The 16,833-nt window shown below is 37.0% G+C and overlaps 1 protein-coding gene across 2 annotated transcripts in view; it reads left to right on the top strand.

Annotated features, from left to right (window-relative positions):
- The window catches only part of hipk3b (homeodomain interacting protein kinase 3b), a 121,587-nt gene that overhangs the window by 83,675 nt on the left and 21,079 nt on the right, over positions 1 to 16,833 (top strand). The window contains exons 8-11 of one of the 2 annotated variants that reach the window (XM_077248222.1): positions 6,077 to 6,194; positions 10,907 to 11,028; positions 13,066 to 13,178; positions 13,331 to 13,495. In XM_077248222.1, the coding sequence (XP_077104337.1) occupies positions 6,077 to 6,194; positions 10,907 to 11,028; positions 13,066 to 13,178; positions 13,331 to 13,495 (518 nt within the window). Of the gene's footprint in view, positions 1 to 6,076; positions 6,195 to 10,906; positions 11,029 to 13,062; positions 13,179 to 13,330; positions 13,496 to 16,833 lie in introns of both variants that reach the window. The other variant, XM_077248221.1, reaches the window with a different exon arrangement.

Here is a 16,833-nt window from a genome sequence, read left to right as displayed (position 1 = left end):
GGAGAGAAATGTAGATTAGGATGAGGGAGGTGAAACCTTCGTCTCTATAGTGCATGAGGGGGAGTTCAAATGTTAATTTCCTTTGTTTTCTCAGCGAGTGGCCCTCTCTTAAAGTCCTTCCAGTTTTTCCAGTCTTACAATATCACCATACTTTCCACAGTTGATTAATAACACTATATTTAGTCAATTGTTTTGTATTACAAATCTGAAATCTGGTGTTTAAATATGCAATGGAGGCATTATCTAATTAAAATCACAAATGTGCATACAATTCCAGAACAGAAATCATGACATTGATAAAACCAGGTTCAAAATTGTTTCATTTTGTTGACATATTATATTTATAATAGGTTTTACAATATATCTTTTTATCACTGAAATTCTATTAACCACTAGGGAAAAAAATCACCATAAGTTTAGGAATAAAATTATATTTTAACAAACTCTTCAACAATCCCCTTTGTAAAAAAAAACATTTCAGTTATATTCCCATCTGTTTTTGTTTTGTGTATGCAAGTGGTAAAGTGGAGATTTCTGACTCTGTGCAGAGAAAACATTGTATTTTAATTGAAGAATACAAGAATACACTACAAAGTGAAACTCAGTTCTTTCCATAATTTAATATTGCAGAATACAGACATCCCAAGTCTCCCGCATGTTGATAGCGGCTCCCTGATGCCTGCAAATTAGTTCAAATCTCCCGGAATCTAGAGCAAGCGAGAAAGAGCATGTATGCGAAACAGAAGAGAGGGCTGTCTCAATATGTTCTTGTGGACTTGTGAAACGTCATCAGTCGCTGCCCGAGTACTGCTCCAATTTCCCCTGATGTGTTCCTGATCCGCCCCTTTTAGCCAGGATGCATCGAGAGGTGACTAACTTTGTAGCCTATTAGAGAGCTGACTTATGTTTGACTGAACTGTTTGCTTTATTTCTAATTGTACAGCTTCTTATACCTTTTAGGCTACTTATACTTTTATACTGGATATTATTGAGCATTAAAACTGACATTTAACAAAAAGAGACAGGGTTGTGTAATTTTATTTTATATATTTTCAAATATATAGAATATTTTTTATATTTATTTTACTAAACATTCTCTTCACTGTATGTACATGTATAATAAAATAAAATGACAAGCCTGTCTCTTAAATTTCAGATTGTATGATCAATAATGTTTCATATTTTTAAAATGAAAACAAAAAGAAGCAGGGTTGTGTTTTATATATCTTGTTGTTATAAATATATGCAGTGAAGATAATCAATATACGCGTTGCCTGAACCACATTTGTGTTGCCATTAATATGTTTACGATTTTTTTTTAATGAAAAGAGGCAGAGTTGTGTTTTATAACATATTTTGTTTTATTGTTGACGAAGAGAGGCAGAGTTGTACTTTATACCATATTTCGTTTTATTGTTGCCTGAAATATAGCTACATAAAGAGATAACCGGAGTAGCGAGAGCGTGCTGAGTGACGCGATCAAGAACGCCGCGGTTCCGTTTGCAGAATAACCGGACTCGCGCCCTCTCGTCCTCGGGAGTTCATTCTCCTGAGTCAAACTTGGCAAGTCTGAACTACCAAGAACGCAAGTCCAAAGTTTGCGTAGGCTACTTCTATTGAGAAACGGCCAGACTGCTCCAAACCGTGTAGCGCTGCGTGCGTGTGTGTGTGCACCTCATGAAGCGCGTTCTCCGGTAATTCATTAAAACGCATGCTGACGCAGCCGGCCAAACGTGATTAGAAATGCATTTTACTAAATATTTTTTTCTTAACAATACATTTGTAACGCAAGTAACTTAATTTTATTGACTTCAGTAACTGTAATCAAATTACATAAATTTAAAATGTAATGAGTTACATTACTGCGTTACCACGGAAAGTAATTAGAATACAGTAACGCTTTGTAACACGTTATACCCAACTCTGGACATGGTGCATTATCCTGCCGGAAGTAGCCATCAGAGGATGGGTACCTAGTGGCCATAAAGGGATGGTCAGAAACAATGCTCAGGTTGGCTGTGGTATTTAAACGATACCCAATTGGCACTAAGGGGCCTAAAGTGTGCCAAGAAAACATCCACCACACCATTACACCATCACCACCAGCCTGCACAGTGGTAACAAGGCATGATCGATCCATGTTCTCATTCTGTTTACGCCCAATTCTGACTCTACCATCTGAATGTCTCAACAGAAATCGAGACTCATCAGACCAGGCAACATTTTTCCAGTCTTCAACTGTCCAATTTTGGTGAGCTCTTGCAAATTGTAGCCTCTTTTTCCTATTTGTAGTGGAGATGAGTGGTACCCGGTGGGGTGTTCTGCTGTTGTAGCCCATCCGCCTCAAGGTTGTGCATGTTGTGGCTTCACAAATGCTTTGCTGCATACCTCGGTTTTAACGAGTGGTTATTTCAGTCAAAGTTGCTCTTCTATCAGCTTGAATCAGTCGGCCCATTCTCCTCTGACCTCTAGCATCAACAAGGCATTTTCGCCCACAGGACTGCCGCATACTGGTTGCTTTTCCCTTTTCACACCATTCTTTTGTAAACCCTAGAAATGGTTGTGCGTGAAAATCCCAGTAACTGAGCAGATTGTGAAATACTCAGACCGGCCCGTCTGGCACCAACAACCATGCCACGCTCAAAATTGCTTAAATCGCCTTTCTTTCCCATTCTGACATTCAGTTTGGAGTTCAGGAGATTGTCTTGACCAGGACCACGCCCCTAAATGCATTGCTGCAATGTGATTGGTTGATTAGATAATTGCATTAATGAGAAATTGAACAGGTGTTCCTAATAATCCTTTAGGTGAGTGTGAACGTGTTATAAAATAAACACATAAATGTGTATTTTAGATGTTTTCTTTCCACTAGTCTGAATGAAGACAAGTTATGGCTGCAAAATAAACCGCAGAATAAATTGCAGAATTATCCAGTGCTTAAAGCATAACACTACAGGCAAAACCCCTGTTTTTTTTTCAAGTACAGTTGTAATTGATTTTGCTTTTATGACCTCTTTCCAATTAGATAACTTGATACTAGCTTCTGGCAGTGCTTCTGGGGAATCTTAGTCCATTCCTCATGAGCAATGGCCTTCAGTTCAGTAATATTCTTGGGTTTGTGTGCTGAAACCGCCTTCTGCAAATCCCACCGGAGATTTTCTATGGGGTTCAAGTCAGGTGACTGTGATAGCCACTGTAGAATCTTCCAGGACTTCTTCTGCAACCAAGCCTTGGTGGAATTTGAGGTATGCTTTGGATCATTGTCCTGTTGGAAGGTCCAATGATGCCCAAGCTTCAGCTTCCTCACTGACTGCATTATGTTTTCCTAGGAGAAAACATACTTCAGTGAATCCTTCTTGCTTTCCATTCCACACACTGCAGGTTTCCAGTGCCAGAGGATGCAAAGCAATCCCAGAGTATCGCCGAGCCCCATCGTGCTTAACCCTCTGGGGTCCAGGGTGTTTTTGGGGTCCTTGAGATGTTTTGACATGCCCTGACATTTGTGCTTTTTTCAGTTGCTTATAAACATATTAATAGCAAAGGTGTAATTACACTCTATTTATCACAAACAGGGCTACCATAATATGTGAGCAAAATGTATGTACATGTTTGCATTTTTGAGAGAATATTGTTTATGCATGGTTATTGAAAAAACTAAAACTTAAAGTGTCTGAAATAAGGCCACAAAACACATACTAAATATGTGTCCACAATACTTTTACCTAATGGGTGTTGTTGCCTAGAGTTTTTGCTTCAAAATGATCTGAAAATCATCCTACCTAATCATTTGCACAAAACAGTCTTTTTGCGGTGTACAGACACTATTCAATATCGCTATTAGAACAAAGCACTTAAAGACTTACTACATCAGCTGGATCCGTTGCTCCTCGAAATGAAACTACCAGCACTTCTGGTACATTTTCCAGATAGTTATTAGATAGTATTATTCCTCACAGGTAGCAAGACGAGGTAAAGTACAAGTTTTTATTAAACATGATGTGTTTTATAAACCAGCTGGTGGGCGTTGGCATGTTTCAAGAGCTTGCCTTAGATCATTTGCGTTTGAATACCACGCGCTCTCCGTGGGCGTGGCACATTAACGTAATCAGGTATAATGAGCTGGAAAGAAAAAGACTAACATCTCTCTCTTTTCATACAGATTACATAAACTGAGGATATTAGTTTTTTATATAAATTAATTCATTTAAATGAAGAGAGTTCAAGCTTCATTATGGAAAAACACTCGTGCCTGTATGACAAGTATTCGCGGAATTACAGTTAATTTTCGGATGCGTTTCAGAATGGACTTCACTGACAGAGAGAAGGCAAAACTAGCATCATGTTTATTTTTCTTTATTTGACAAATCACAATACTTTGTTTATATTGTGAGTATACACAAAAAATATATAGAAACTTAACAGTATCGAATGATATATAACACTAACACGTAAGATCAAAATCAACAGAGTATTTTGAGTCTCTTTTGCATTGATAAGAAAAAAAGCGAGACTATCGCGCCAGCGCAATAGCCGACCTCAGAGGGTTAACTGTAGACAGAGTGTTCTTTTCAGCATATGCTTTATTCTCCTTCCTTCAAATTTACTGCTGATCCATAGGGCTGAAACGTTCCAGTTTTGTTTCATCACTCCACAGAACAGAATCTACAGACTTCTATGGCTTATTTATATGATTTTGAACAATTTGGAGCCAATTTTTCTTGTGCTTTTGGGTCAGTGGTGGTGTACGTCTTGGAGTTCTGGCATGGAACCTGCATACGTTTAGTACTGAAAAAAAAGTAGCTGAAAGCTCAGTGCCTGTTGCCATCAAGTTTTGCTGCAGGTCTTTTGCCATCACTCGAGGGTTTTTCTGAACCTAGCTTCTCAGAAATCTGGTTGCAGCCATTGATGGCTTTTTTTTTCTGCCACGTCTAGTTATTGTAACCACTGTTCCTTTATCTTTGAATTTGCCAACTATGCTTCCAACGGTGTCTCTAGGATCATTTAGTGCCTTTGCTATCTTTTTGTATCCTGTTCGTTGTTTGTGAAGGGCGATGATATCTTCTCTTAACTTTTTGGTCCATACTTTTGGCTTAGCCATATTTTTAGCATGCAGTCACACATGACACTCAACAAACCTAGCCAATTTAGATATTTCATGTGTTCTAGCTCAAGTAAACCTGGTGCAACTAATTAAGCCCTTGATTAGTTGCATCAGGTGTGCTTGAGACAACTGTTTTGCAGTTTTGTGCTGTTGTGAGGGATTCTATTCAGGGGGTTGAATCATTTTTGAGACTTAAGTCATTAAAAGTTGCATTTTCAGTTGAGTTTGGGTAAACCACTTGAAACATTTGGGTTGAGCCATTTCAATAACTCTTGTTTGATTTGTACATTGCAAACAGCTGAAAGTCTGTACATTTTGCCAGTAAAGCTGATTTGCAATGGGGGTTGAATAATTTAGATCACAGCTGTATATAGCAAAATAAAGACATTAATAAAAAACTTTATAACAAATTATCCTGTTCAAAAGTGTTCTTCCTTTTACATTAGTGACTGCTAACAGCCATTTGTAATTGTATGATTCTGTCATTATATTAAGAACCAAGAATGTCAACTTTTGAACGGGAAGATTTTTGTGTATATTTAAATATTTTTAGGTCTTGTAGTGTATACAAAAATTATGTCAAATAGTTTCATCAGGGCAATACTGATGTTCTGTCTATTAATACCATGTCGCCCTCTATTGGACATTACTGGACATTAATTCACTTTAATGTGTGTCCACAGATTTGCTGAAACTTTGAGGAAAAAAATAAAACTAGAATGAGGTTGCAATTTATTTTACAGTATGTGCACTTTCAGTGTACGCAAGAATATACTGAGTAATATAAAGTCACTACATTGGTTAAGGTTAGGTTTAGGATTAGTACATAGTTTTTACCCAGTTATTACATAGTAATTACATAGTACGCACATGCATAAGAGGACTCTAAAGTAAAGTGCAACTGCATATGACCCATTTAATCTTTGTCATTCAGACTGTATGTTATGAATTTTTTTTCCTTTCCTCTTTCTGTAGGCTTTAGCCTCATCTGCCCCATCTGCGATGCATCCTGGAATCCCTCTCCAGACAGGAAGTGCTCAGTTTGGTGACTCTTTCCAGCAGGCGCTTATTCTCTGTCCCCCAACCATTCAAGGTACTTTACCTTATGTCATCAGATTCAAGCTAATGTTAGATCAACCACAATGTTTAACCTGTTAACCGTTTCCAGAGCGTCGGCGCACTGAAGCGGTTTTTTTTTTTATTTAGTTCAAATTTACTATCAGATTTAATGTTATACCTTGACAAACTATACATCATTAAAAAGATATAATACTCAAGATTCAGTATTTGACCACTATTGTATTCTGAGAAACTTATAGTGACAGTTATGTCTTAATTTGTGTCAGGAGTTATGAAATGGAAAAATGAGTCGATACCTTTAATATGAATTATGAGCGTCAGCTGGTCCATTCATAAAAAACACTCCAAGCTGTCGTCATGACAGCGATTCACAAAACATCGTCCCTCAGGGCTTTAGCTCAAAAATGTGCAGACTTGGAGAAATATTGATATATTCTCATAGATTCACATCATATTTCTATAGACAGGAATAATATTTGTTGAATTTATACCCAAATGCGTCGATGTAATCATTATGATCGCTTCTTACTGAGATGTGCTGTGTTTTCAATTCATACCAATAGCCTGAGGGCGCTATATGCACAATAACAGTCCATATATGGATCACGAAGAAGACCCATAGTCATGTGACATTCCAGGACGTCACTGATACAGAAAGTAGCTGACAGAGATCGCTGTAACATGCAGATAAAGATGTTTTGAAGACAATAAACATGATTGCAATGATATTTGAGTTACCTGTGTTCTTCAAGCCATGCCAGGTATTTCATAATAATAGATTATATTTATAATGCAATGCTAATCGATATAGATTTCATCATCGTTCAGAACACTATAAATAATAAATTTTCTGTCGGATTTTTTTTTATCTGAAGCCAAATTAGATCACAGAAGATTATTTAAAACACTCGACTTGCGTTATAAAGTAAGTTTGGAGCACGAACATGGTTTCAATCTCATAAATGGTCGTGTATTGATGGTGTGCTAAGCTAACATGCTAGCTAGCCCAGGTGCACCTGCCACCAGCAGTTATTGTTTTATGATTTTTTTCTAAATAGGAATGCTTACTGAAATGTTTCAGTGCATTTGATACCAGTTTCAAATATTTAGTGAGAACTTTGATAAAAGAAATTAGGGTTTGAAACCCTATGAATAGCCTGTGAATAGCCAGTCGTTAGTAGCTATAATGCAGACAAAAGAAATGCATATTTAGAGCCATAACCAGTCTGGAGAGGTGTAAATGTGTGCAGGGAGAGACTGACTCTGAATGGCGCTCGTTTGCACCACAAAATAATAGAGACAATAGACTGATTAGATGACTCAGAAGATGACTAAACATCAGTTTGCATTTTAGAGTCTAATCAAAATAAAGTAATTTGACATGATCTTGAAAAACATTTAACTAAATACAGAGTTTTAGACTTATCATTTTCAGATTTTAAATATAAAATGGTCACACATATGGCTTTAGCTGCAGTGCATTTCTAGATTGCTCCAGGGCCAACTTCAATTTTATTTTTATGAAGATGTTTCATGAAAGTAAATTTCTAATAACTTTACAAAACTTTGAAGCTATTTAAACATTTTTTTTTCATTATGACAATAATTATTTCTACATTTACAATAAACTACTAGGTGTCAGCTTTCAAATGAGATCATACTTGTGCTTTTAGTGCAAAGGGTTCATGAACTGTATCTGTTTAAGTTTGGGTATGCCATTTCTGGGGATTTTTCAAAAGTGGCCTTGAAGGTTAACAGGTTAACAGTATAATGATACTATAACTGTCCTTTTATTTTTTTCTGTTTTGTCATTTGTCTTCATGTCGGTATTATTTTAGTAACATTGATGTACTAATTTAGTTTTTGTTAATATTTTTACTTCTTTTTTTTTGTCTTTGTAACCTGTGCTAGCAAAATTGCTTGAAAGACGCACAGGCTTATTACGGGCTACCGGCAAAACAAGTAAAATGTCATTTTTGGTTGCATTTCAGGTTTTCACAAAAATACGTTTATTAAGCCCTCGTCTAGCAATCCCAATGATCCAAATAGCAATTAAACATCTAAAATGATCTTTGTGTATGTTTTCTGAGAGTTCCTAAATCTTTCCTTTGTTTTAATAATCCATGAAAAAAATGATGTTTTTCTCGACGATTGGTGCTTCCCCTTAGCACAAGTTTGGTATCGTTGTAAAGTACAGCATTCCAACCCGAAGAATATTCTTGATGTCATGAGTCTGAACCAATGAAATGTGATTTTCAATCCCATGCTGATGTTAAAGGAACACTCCACCGTTTTTTGAAATAGGGCTTATTCACTGTCTCTCCTACATTAAGATAGGTGGGCAAAAGCATTTTTGTCTCACTGCATGCATTGTCTTAGTTTGGCAGCGCCAACGCTAGCTTAGCTTAGCATAATGAATGGAATCCTATGTTGTCAGGTAGTATGACGTGAGTAAAAGTGATGGAAAAAAACAACAACCCCTAATTACTTCTTGTGGCCTGCGTATTCACCACGAGTACAAATAGCAATTCAGATTAAGGCAGATATTGATTTGGGACTATATTGGGGGGAAGCACAGACGAAATACTGCTACTTGGGCGCAGAGATATCACGCAACACCTGAAATCCGTCAACAAACTGACGTGTCCTGCACCGAGTATCTTCGCTTTTGGATTGTGTTGAGTTTGATAAGTTACAGTACAGTTACAGTTACAGCAAACATGGTAATTGCCTGCATAGCAAAAGGTTGTGAGAACAAGCAAATGGACATACACTCACACCACCAGTTCTTGTTGGCTCTCATCCTCACGTCCTCTGTCTGTGAGCGATCGCAACCTCCTCCTGTCGTTCTATATCCAAAGCATGCAGCTCCTCTTCTGAAAACTCTGGTTCGTAGAGTTATGGTTCTGGATCTTGACTGTCTGAGAAGTCACCCTCTTCGTCTCTCACAAAATCCGCCATGTTCATCGCCATTCACTATGTCTACTGTAGGAAAAATAGCCAGCTACTATTTACGTCGGTATGTTGACGCAAGTTGGGGGATTTCCAGTGGGGATTTCAGGTGTTGCGTGATATGACTGTGCCCAAGTAGCAGTACTTCGCCTGTGATTCACCCTAATATAGTCCCTCGTCAATATCTGCCTAGGAAATCGCCTAGTCTTAATCTGAATTGCTATTTGTACTTGTTCTGAATATGCAGGCCACAAGAAGTAATTAAGTTTTTTTTAGTTTTTTTTATCACTTTTACTTACGACATGCTACCTGACAACATAGGATTCCATTCATTATGCTAAGCTAAGCTAGTGTCGGCGATGCCAAACTAAGACAATGCATGCACTGAAGACAAAAATGCTTTTGCACTCATATCTTAATGTAGGGGAGACGGTGAATAAGCCCTATTTCAAAAAACGGTGGAATTTTCCTTTAACAATACCGCAGTAATGCCTTCAGTGATTAAGCAAAACACCCTGCACGGTGGCGCATTGTGGTATCATGGAAGCGTCCATCCTCAGAAAACATGAAAAGTAAACCATTTCATAGATCTATGCCTTTTTTGTAATGGAAATGGATGATAGTGAGAGTGCTCAGTCGGTGGCTAATGCAAATCTTGTTTGAGTTATTGAAATGGAACATTTTGCTCAATTTATAAATGACAACTGCAATGATAATGTGCCACCACCTAAACAAGATTATTGTGGACGTTAATGAAGCAAACTTTGAACAAATGTTGGGATGGACTAGGGATGTAAATTTAAACAAATTCCCATGATCGATCGTCTTTTAAACAAACTATTTCAAACTATTAATTAATAGATGAATAGTTAGTTATCACTGTTAATCTGGCCACACTTCCTTGCAGGAAAAATCATAAATTCTTTCACAGAATTCTGTTGTTTTTTTGTTTTAAACTTGTTAACTTGGGCAATTTATTGTTGTTATTGATATTTCGTTGCCTACTTTTGCTACATGGATTACTTCATGGGTAGCCCTTAACCAGTGGGATGCTTCTCAAACTGACTGCTTAGCAGAAAAATCATTTAGTAACAATGTTAAATATTCTTTATATAAATATTTTTAGTAAAGTTTTACATATATTCTCCCAATAGATATGGGTTGTAACTTGGTGTGTGGCAATTTTATGGTATGGTTGCAATGTGTTTTGGGGTTTGTTTTGGAAACTTTAGAAAACTTGAACTAGATTTATCTCAAAATTTACTTTGCTGACTCTAGCGACTTCAATAGCTTCTGTATCCTTATGTCCCCTACTCAGCTCAATCTAGACGGTTGTCATGGGGGGACCGCACTGTGGTTGCAGCCGTTGTGTGTGCTGACGCAAGTTAACACTAGTCAGAAGGAGATTTACATCACCATATGGAAAGAAGCGTAAATGGATGGAGAAGCATAGGTTACTGTAAAGCTATGTCTTAGTTGGTGCTTATCTTGGCGAAAGCCGAGTACAAATCAGCATGAAGTTTTAACATCTACTCTCGTGTAATGGAAATCCTGTAGCTTTTTTTTTTTCTTTGTCCGATTCAATCAAAACATACATGAAGAATGTGAAAATAACAAGAACATTTGTAATTGCTCATTTCGACTCATTTAGCCTGAATGGGTCACATTTTTTGTCTGTAGTTTATTTTAGTACTTCAGCTTAAACTAAATCAAAATAATTAACATATTTTGTATTTTTGTAATTAAAAATAATAACCCTGTCTCATGTCACAGGTCTCCCACCTAACCCAAATAAGCCAGCGGGATTCTCTGTGCGCATGGAGAACACAGTACCACTGGTGACACAAGCCTCTGCCATCCAGCCTCTACAGATCAGACCAGGGGTCATTACACAGGTAAACACAAATACGGATTGATCGATAAATAGTTACAAACAAACTTTTATCAATATTTACACTCTTCCACTTAATCAGTTGTTAAATATCGGGCTTAAAGGAAAAGTAACTTGATTAATTATTTTTTGCATACATTTTATTGACATGGTTACTGGACACACAAAAAATACTTGTCAGTGTATTAAAAGGTTAGTTTACCCCAAAAATAAAAATTCTGTCATTAATTACTCATCCTCTTGTAGTTCCAAACCTGTAAGACATTTGTTCATCTTCAAAACAAATGAAGATATTTTTAATTAAATCTGAGAGCTTTCTGTCCATCCATTAGCTGCGTTTCAACTGTCGGGCCAAAAGCGGGCGTGCTAGTGCGTGCCAGGGCCAGTCGCGTTTCCACTGTCACTTCCGGGGCTTGATCGGGCCTCGTCAGGGCTTCCTCTGGGCCAACGTCCAGGGTTTTCTGGCCCGACCAATACCTTGGTCCAAAAGTGGCCAACTCGGGTGGTTACGAACAGAGGCGGAGTTTACCTGAGTCGAGAGATGGCATCACTGCGGATGATTCCATATTCCAGCTAACATCAGCATTAAAGACTTAAAATAATTTTAGCTCAAAACTCACTTTCATGTTTGAATGCCTTCTGTTTGTGATCCAATGTGGATTCTGATCACCGTACGGTATAAGGCAAAAGGACTGCGCGCTAACCATTACCATAGTAAACATGGTAAATATGACCGCTTGAAGAAATCAGATAAATCATAAAGGCTATCACAATCATGTTTTTATTTTATCTGTCAGTACCTCTCATCTCTTTATAGACTGTCTTATATCCATATTTAGCTCCGCATATGTCATAAAATAAAGCAACTCTAGTTTGTCGAGAGCTTCCTATGTTTTTCTGACTGAAAATATAACTGTATTGGGAGAGAGTGTCATAAAGCTCCTCAGGTCGTATTTTTGGTGGCATATTTGTAGAAATTATCATTCTTTCTAAATGTGATGTAACTACAAATAAACAGAAACAGACGCGAATAAGTCCACTTTCTTTTATTTCTGTGTGACTAATGTGCAATATTGACACAAATCAATTTATTATGATCAATGTATCACTTTTTATTGTAAACCTGTGGTAAAACATCTAAACAGCCTAAGCAACAAAAATGCCAGCAAACAGTCGCTTTTATCATGTTTGTTTTGCGATCTTGCTGTTTCCAGTGATATCTTTCTGATTCGTTTTCTGATAACTTCTATCTGTTGGTGAAATGATGGGTTTGTGTGACGTTATTCCAGAGAGGCGTGTTACGGGCAGGTTTTAGTGAAGCGCTGTGGAGCTTCTGGCTCGACAGTGGAAACGCAGTGTGTTTTGGGCTCGGTGCTACTGGCCCGAGGCTTTTAGCCGGGCACGGCCCGTTTAAAGCCCTGGCTCGCACTGGCCCGACAGTGGAAACGCGGCTATTGACAGCCTACACAACTACCATTACTAAGCCCCCCAGAAAGTTGGGTAGTAAAGACATCATTAAAGTCTATGTGACGCAAAAAACATAATTTACTACTTATATAAATATTAAGCTCTGACGCACCTTAATGCAACAACGTCTGCTCTCGCATCCACACAACACGCATGCGTTGTGGTGCTCTCGTGAACAAGCGTTGGAGATGAATATTTTGTAAATAAAGTTAAGTTATGTTTTTTTGTGCAAACAAAGCATTCCTGTCACTTGATAAAATTGAGGTTAAACCACTGGAGGCAAATAGATTAATTTAATGACGCATTTACTTTCTGTGGCTTGAAATTGGTAGTTGCATCAATGGAGGGACAGAAAGCTCTCAGATTTCAATAAAAAGCTTGTGTTCCGAAGATTCATTTGTGGTACGGGTTTGGAATGCCATGAGGGTGAGTAATTAATGACAGAATGTTCATTTTTGGGTGAACTATCCCTTTAGTCTTTAAATGCTACTATGAGGAGACAAGGACACATTTTGAGTTATTTTATCCATGTTAGGAAGTTAGCATGCCTTTATTTATTTACTTTTTACAGCAGGCATGGTCAAATCGTCCTCAGCAGATCCTGGTGCCCACCTGGCCTCAGGTGGCCCCTTCAGCAACGACATTGGCCTCAGACACAGTGGCAGGTCCACAGAGACTAGAATGGGGGTGGGTGAAACAAGCCTCTCTGTCATTGTACTTGCACTGCTCTATTTATTTGTTCCGTTATTAAAACATGTTTCAAGCTCTTGTGTGAGTCATCTTTCTTTGTACACCTTCCTCCATACTGAAATGCTTTGTTTCTCTCCCATCTTTTGCAGGAAAGTTCATTCCCATGGCAACCATTACAGCTCCATGATGCCCCACCAGCCGCTGTTAACAAACCCAATGGCCATGTCAGCTCACCAGCCTATCAGCATAGGAATAGCTCATGTGGTGTGGCCACAGCCAGCTGCTAACAAGAGAAATAAACCATCTTCAAACAGGTTAATTCACATACCTCATCTGGACATGCTGTCAGTGAATGGAGGGTTAGGAGTGCCACTTAAAAACAAAAAATGAAGGAACCGATTATAAATCAGTTCAATAAAAAATCCAGTGAATTGAGTTTTTTTTTTTTTACATGTAAATATGCAGTTAAATATAAAAAATACAAAACATCAATAATTTAATAATTTTTTTGGTAAAAAATAAATAAAAATATTTATTTATTTGTTTATTATGTATTCCCTTTTCAAGTAAAAAGAAATAAATGATTATCAATTATTTACACAATAAAAAAGAAACGGTCAGTAATTGGACATTGATAATGTTAAATCTATTGTACAAAAAAAAAACATTCCATTATAAAATTTTCATTTCGCACCAATATATGTTGCAAATATGGTATTCGAAATATATTCAAGTTCATGATTATATTGCTATTTTACATATTACATTTCAAACTGAACTTTGCCCGTGTTATTCTTCCATATAAAATTGTTAAGTGTTATGATCAAACATAACATTTTAAATAGCTTTAACTTTTAACTGATCATTTTTCAACTTTTAAATTGCAAAGGTAAACGTTATTCAAAACACAATCATGACTTTTATTGACTTTAAAAAATCTAAAAATAATAATCACTACAAATTGACCAATACATGGATATATTTTTCTAAATGTTTAAACATTATAATTGCATTATAATGTTAAATAAATACCATTTAATTTTTTGGACACCCTTTTGACGAACAGTACACTTGTATTAATTAATCAGCATTTTTCAGACATATTTTTTATTGGTCAATTTCTTTAAGCAAATTAATACAGTAAAATTTTTGTTTCTAAAATATAAAGAAATTAATCAAAAATGCATCAATAAATAATCGTTTAAATAAAGAAATAAATCAATATATGTTTTAAGTAATCATTGTACATGCAACTTTTAAAATAGCGTTTTAACCCTTAGGGGTCTGAGGTGTTTTCTGGGTCCTGGAGGTGTTCTGACATGCTCTGACATTTGTGCTTTTTTCAGTTATTTATAAACATGTTAATGGCAAAGGTGTAAATTCACTCTATATAGCACAAACGGGGCTACCGTAATATGTGAGCAACACATGTTTGTATTTTTAATAGGGATGCATCGATCCACATTTTTTCACTTCCGATCCGATCCCGATACCTGAATTTGGATATCGGCCGATACCGATACTATTCCGATACCAGAGCTGTGTTTGCTTTAATATTATTATTATCATTATTGTTGATTTTATATGATGCTGAAATAAACTCCTCTCTACAGGCAAGTATGATATGTACGTATGCATGTATGTCACAATATATATATATATATATATATATATATATATATTAAACAATAGATAAACAAAAGATAGACAATTAAACAAAGATACACATACAGGCCTACACAGTGCTTTAATTTCAGGAAGGTCTACTAACATTACTATTCAGGTATGGTCTAAAAAGAATTATAATAAAGTAATCAAAAGTAAAATAGCACTGCAAAGTTTATCATAGATAAATGTATGCTTATTAAAGCTAAAGTTATTCATTCAAGAGCTGTGAGCCCCTTTAAGAACGAGATAATCTAGGCTACTGATGCGCCATATTTTCTCCCAACTATTTCCATAACTACGTCCGTTTTAGACATAAACTGTTTAAGTGAATCTCCAAGCCGGTCATTTTGACATATTTTTGTGTACATTTGATCGTTTAGACGCGCACATTAAGCCCAAAGTATAATTTGCTTGTCTCGTTGCGGTCTGTTTCGGAGCGCGCGCCGCATTGAGAACAGCATCTCTTGCGCAGATTTTTGTGCTCTTAAAAGCTCTTTTTATTATTAAAAGCGTCCCGCAATTTAGCAACAGTAGAGACTGCATTTTACAACAATCACCGATCGTGCTGATTCTGTCTTAAAGTTTGAGTTTTAAGGAGAAATGACAGCGTAGGCTACTGCTGCGATGGGAAGGAAGTTGCGCTAGACAGAATGCGTCTATAGTTTTTTAATGGTTTTACCTCAATATATTCTATAATCTTTGGAAGCCGAAATCTAAAATAAAATCAGACTAATATCACAGATCTAAAGTGTAACCATATAGGCTACGTTTGAATGTTTAGTTCTGTCCTCCGTCGTCACTCATTAAGCAGGGCTGTCGTGTTGTGCGCGCTGTGGCACCGCGTGAGAGATCTCTCTCTCTCTCTTCTGGACTGCGAATAGCAAAAATGTATCATAGACCAATGGTTTAATTAATACGGCTTTGCAAACATTGCATTTTGCTGTCTTGCTCTGCTGCGGTGTTTCCAGTGTGAAGTATTTCCACCATAGGATTTCCACACAGCGAACATGTTGGCAGCTCAATGCTATCCTGCTAGCTGGCTGCAAACTGCGGAATGGATTTCCTGAGCGGGGGTCTCTGTGTCTCATTGAGCCGCGCCTCCGTTCAGGAAATCCCTTCCACAGTTTGCAGCCAGCTAGCAGACTAGACGGCGGGAATCACTTTTGGAGTCATTTCAGCAGACAACGTTAAAGCGCAGACATGGGTCATGGATATCGGATATCTCCGCAGGTTGGATCGGGAAAATCCGATACGTGAATTACCCTGGTATCGGTCCCAATACCGATACTGGATCGGATCGGCCCCATCCCTAATTTTTAAGATAATAATGTTTATGCGTGGTTTGTGAAAAAACAAAAAACAAATGTCACTGAAATAAGGTCATAAAATCCATAGTGATTATTTCTTCACAAGACTTTTGAAAATTGTATCACGTAGCCTAGAATATTTGCTCCAAAACTATCTGAAAATCATCCTGCATACTCATTTAGATAAGACAATATATTGATTTGCCTTGCACAAAGAATGAGGAGAAATTAATTGTCTGGATTGTCTGGATTTATTTACAACATAATCCAAAGATACACAACAAAGGACAGAAAGCACATTAGTAAACACACTGATCTAAAGACAATGACTTAAACAGTCACACACCTTTGTGCCATTCCTGAAACATAGTAGCCTACATACCTGTCATGTCAAAGGTGTTTGACTTTTCATTTTACCATGTTCATGTACAGAGACTCATGTGAATGTTGAAGTCAGCAGGACTCATCCAGTGGCATCTGGTCCCTTTCTAAAAAATAAATAAATAAACAGATGTAAACATGTTGATATCAAGACAAACTATAGGGCTGCACGATTCTGGGAATACATTTTAGATTTTTCACTCACACACACATAATATATATATATATATATATATATATATATATATATATACACACACACACACACACACACACACACACACACACACACACAC

This window comes from Siphateles boraxobius, unplaced genomic scaffold (genome assembly GCF_051911475.1).
Source record: "Siphateles boraxobius isolate OS27281-9 unplaced genomic scaffold, OSU_SipBor_1 30, whole genome shotgun sequence".
NCBI lineage: Eukaryota > Metazoa > Chordata > Actinopteri > Cypriniformes > Leuciscidae > Siphateles > Siphateles boraxobius.
The sequence above is the reverse complement of the archived record's forward strand: the minus strand, read 5'-3'. Positions and strand labels throughout refer to the sequence as shown.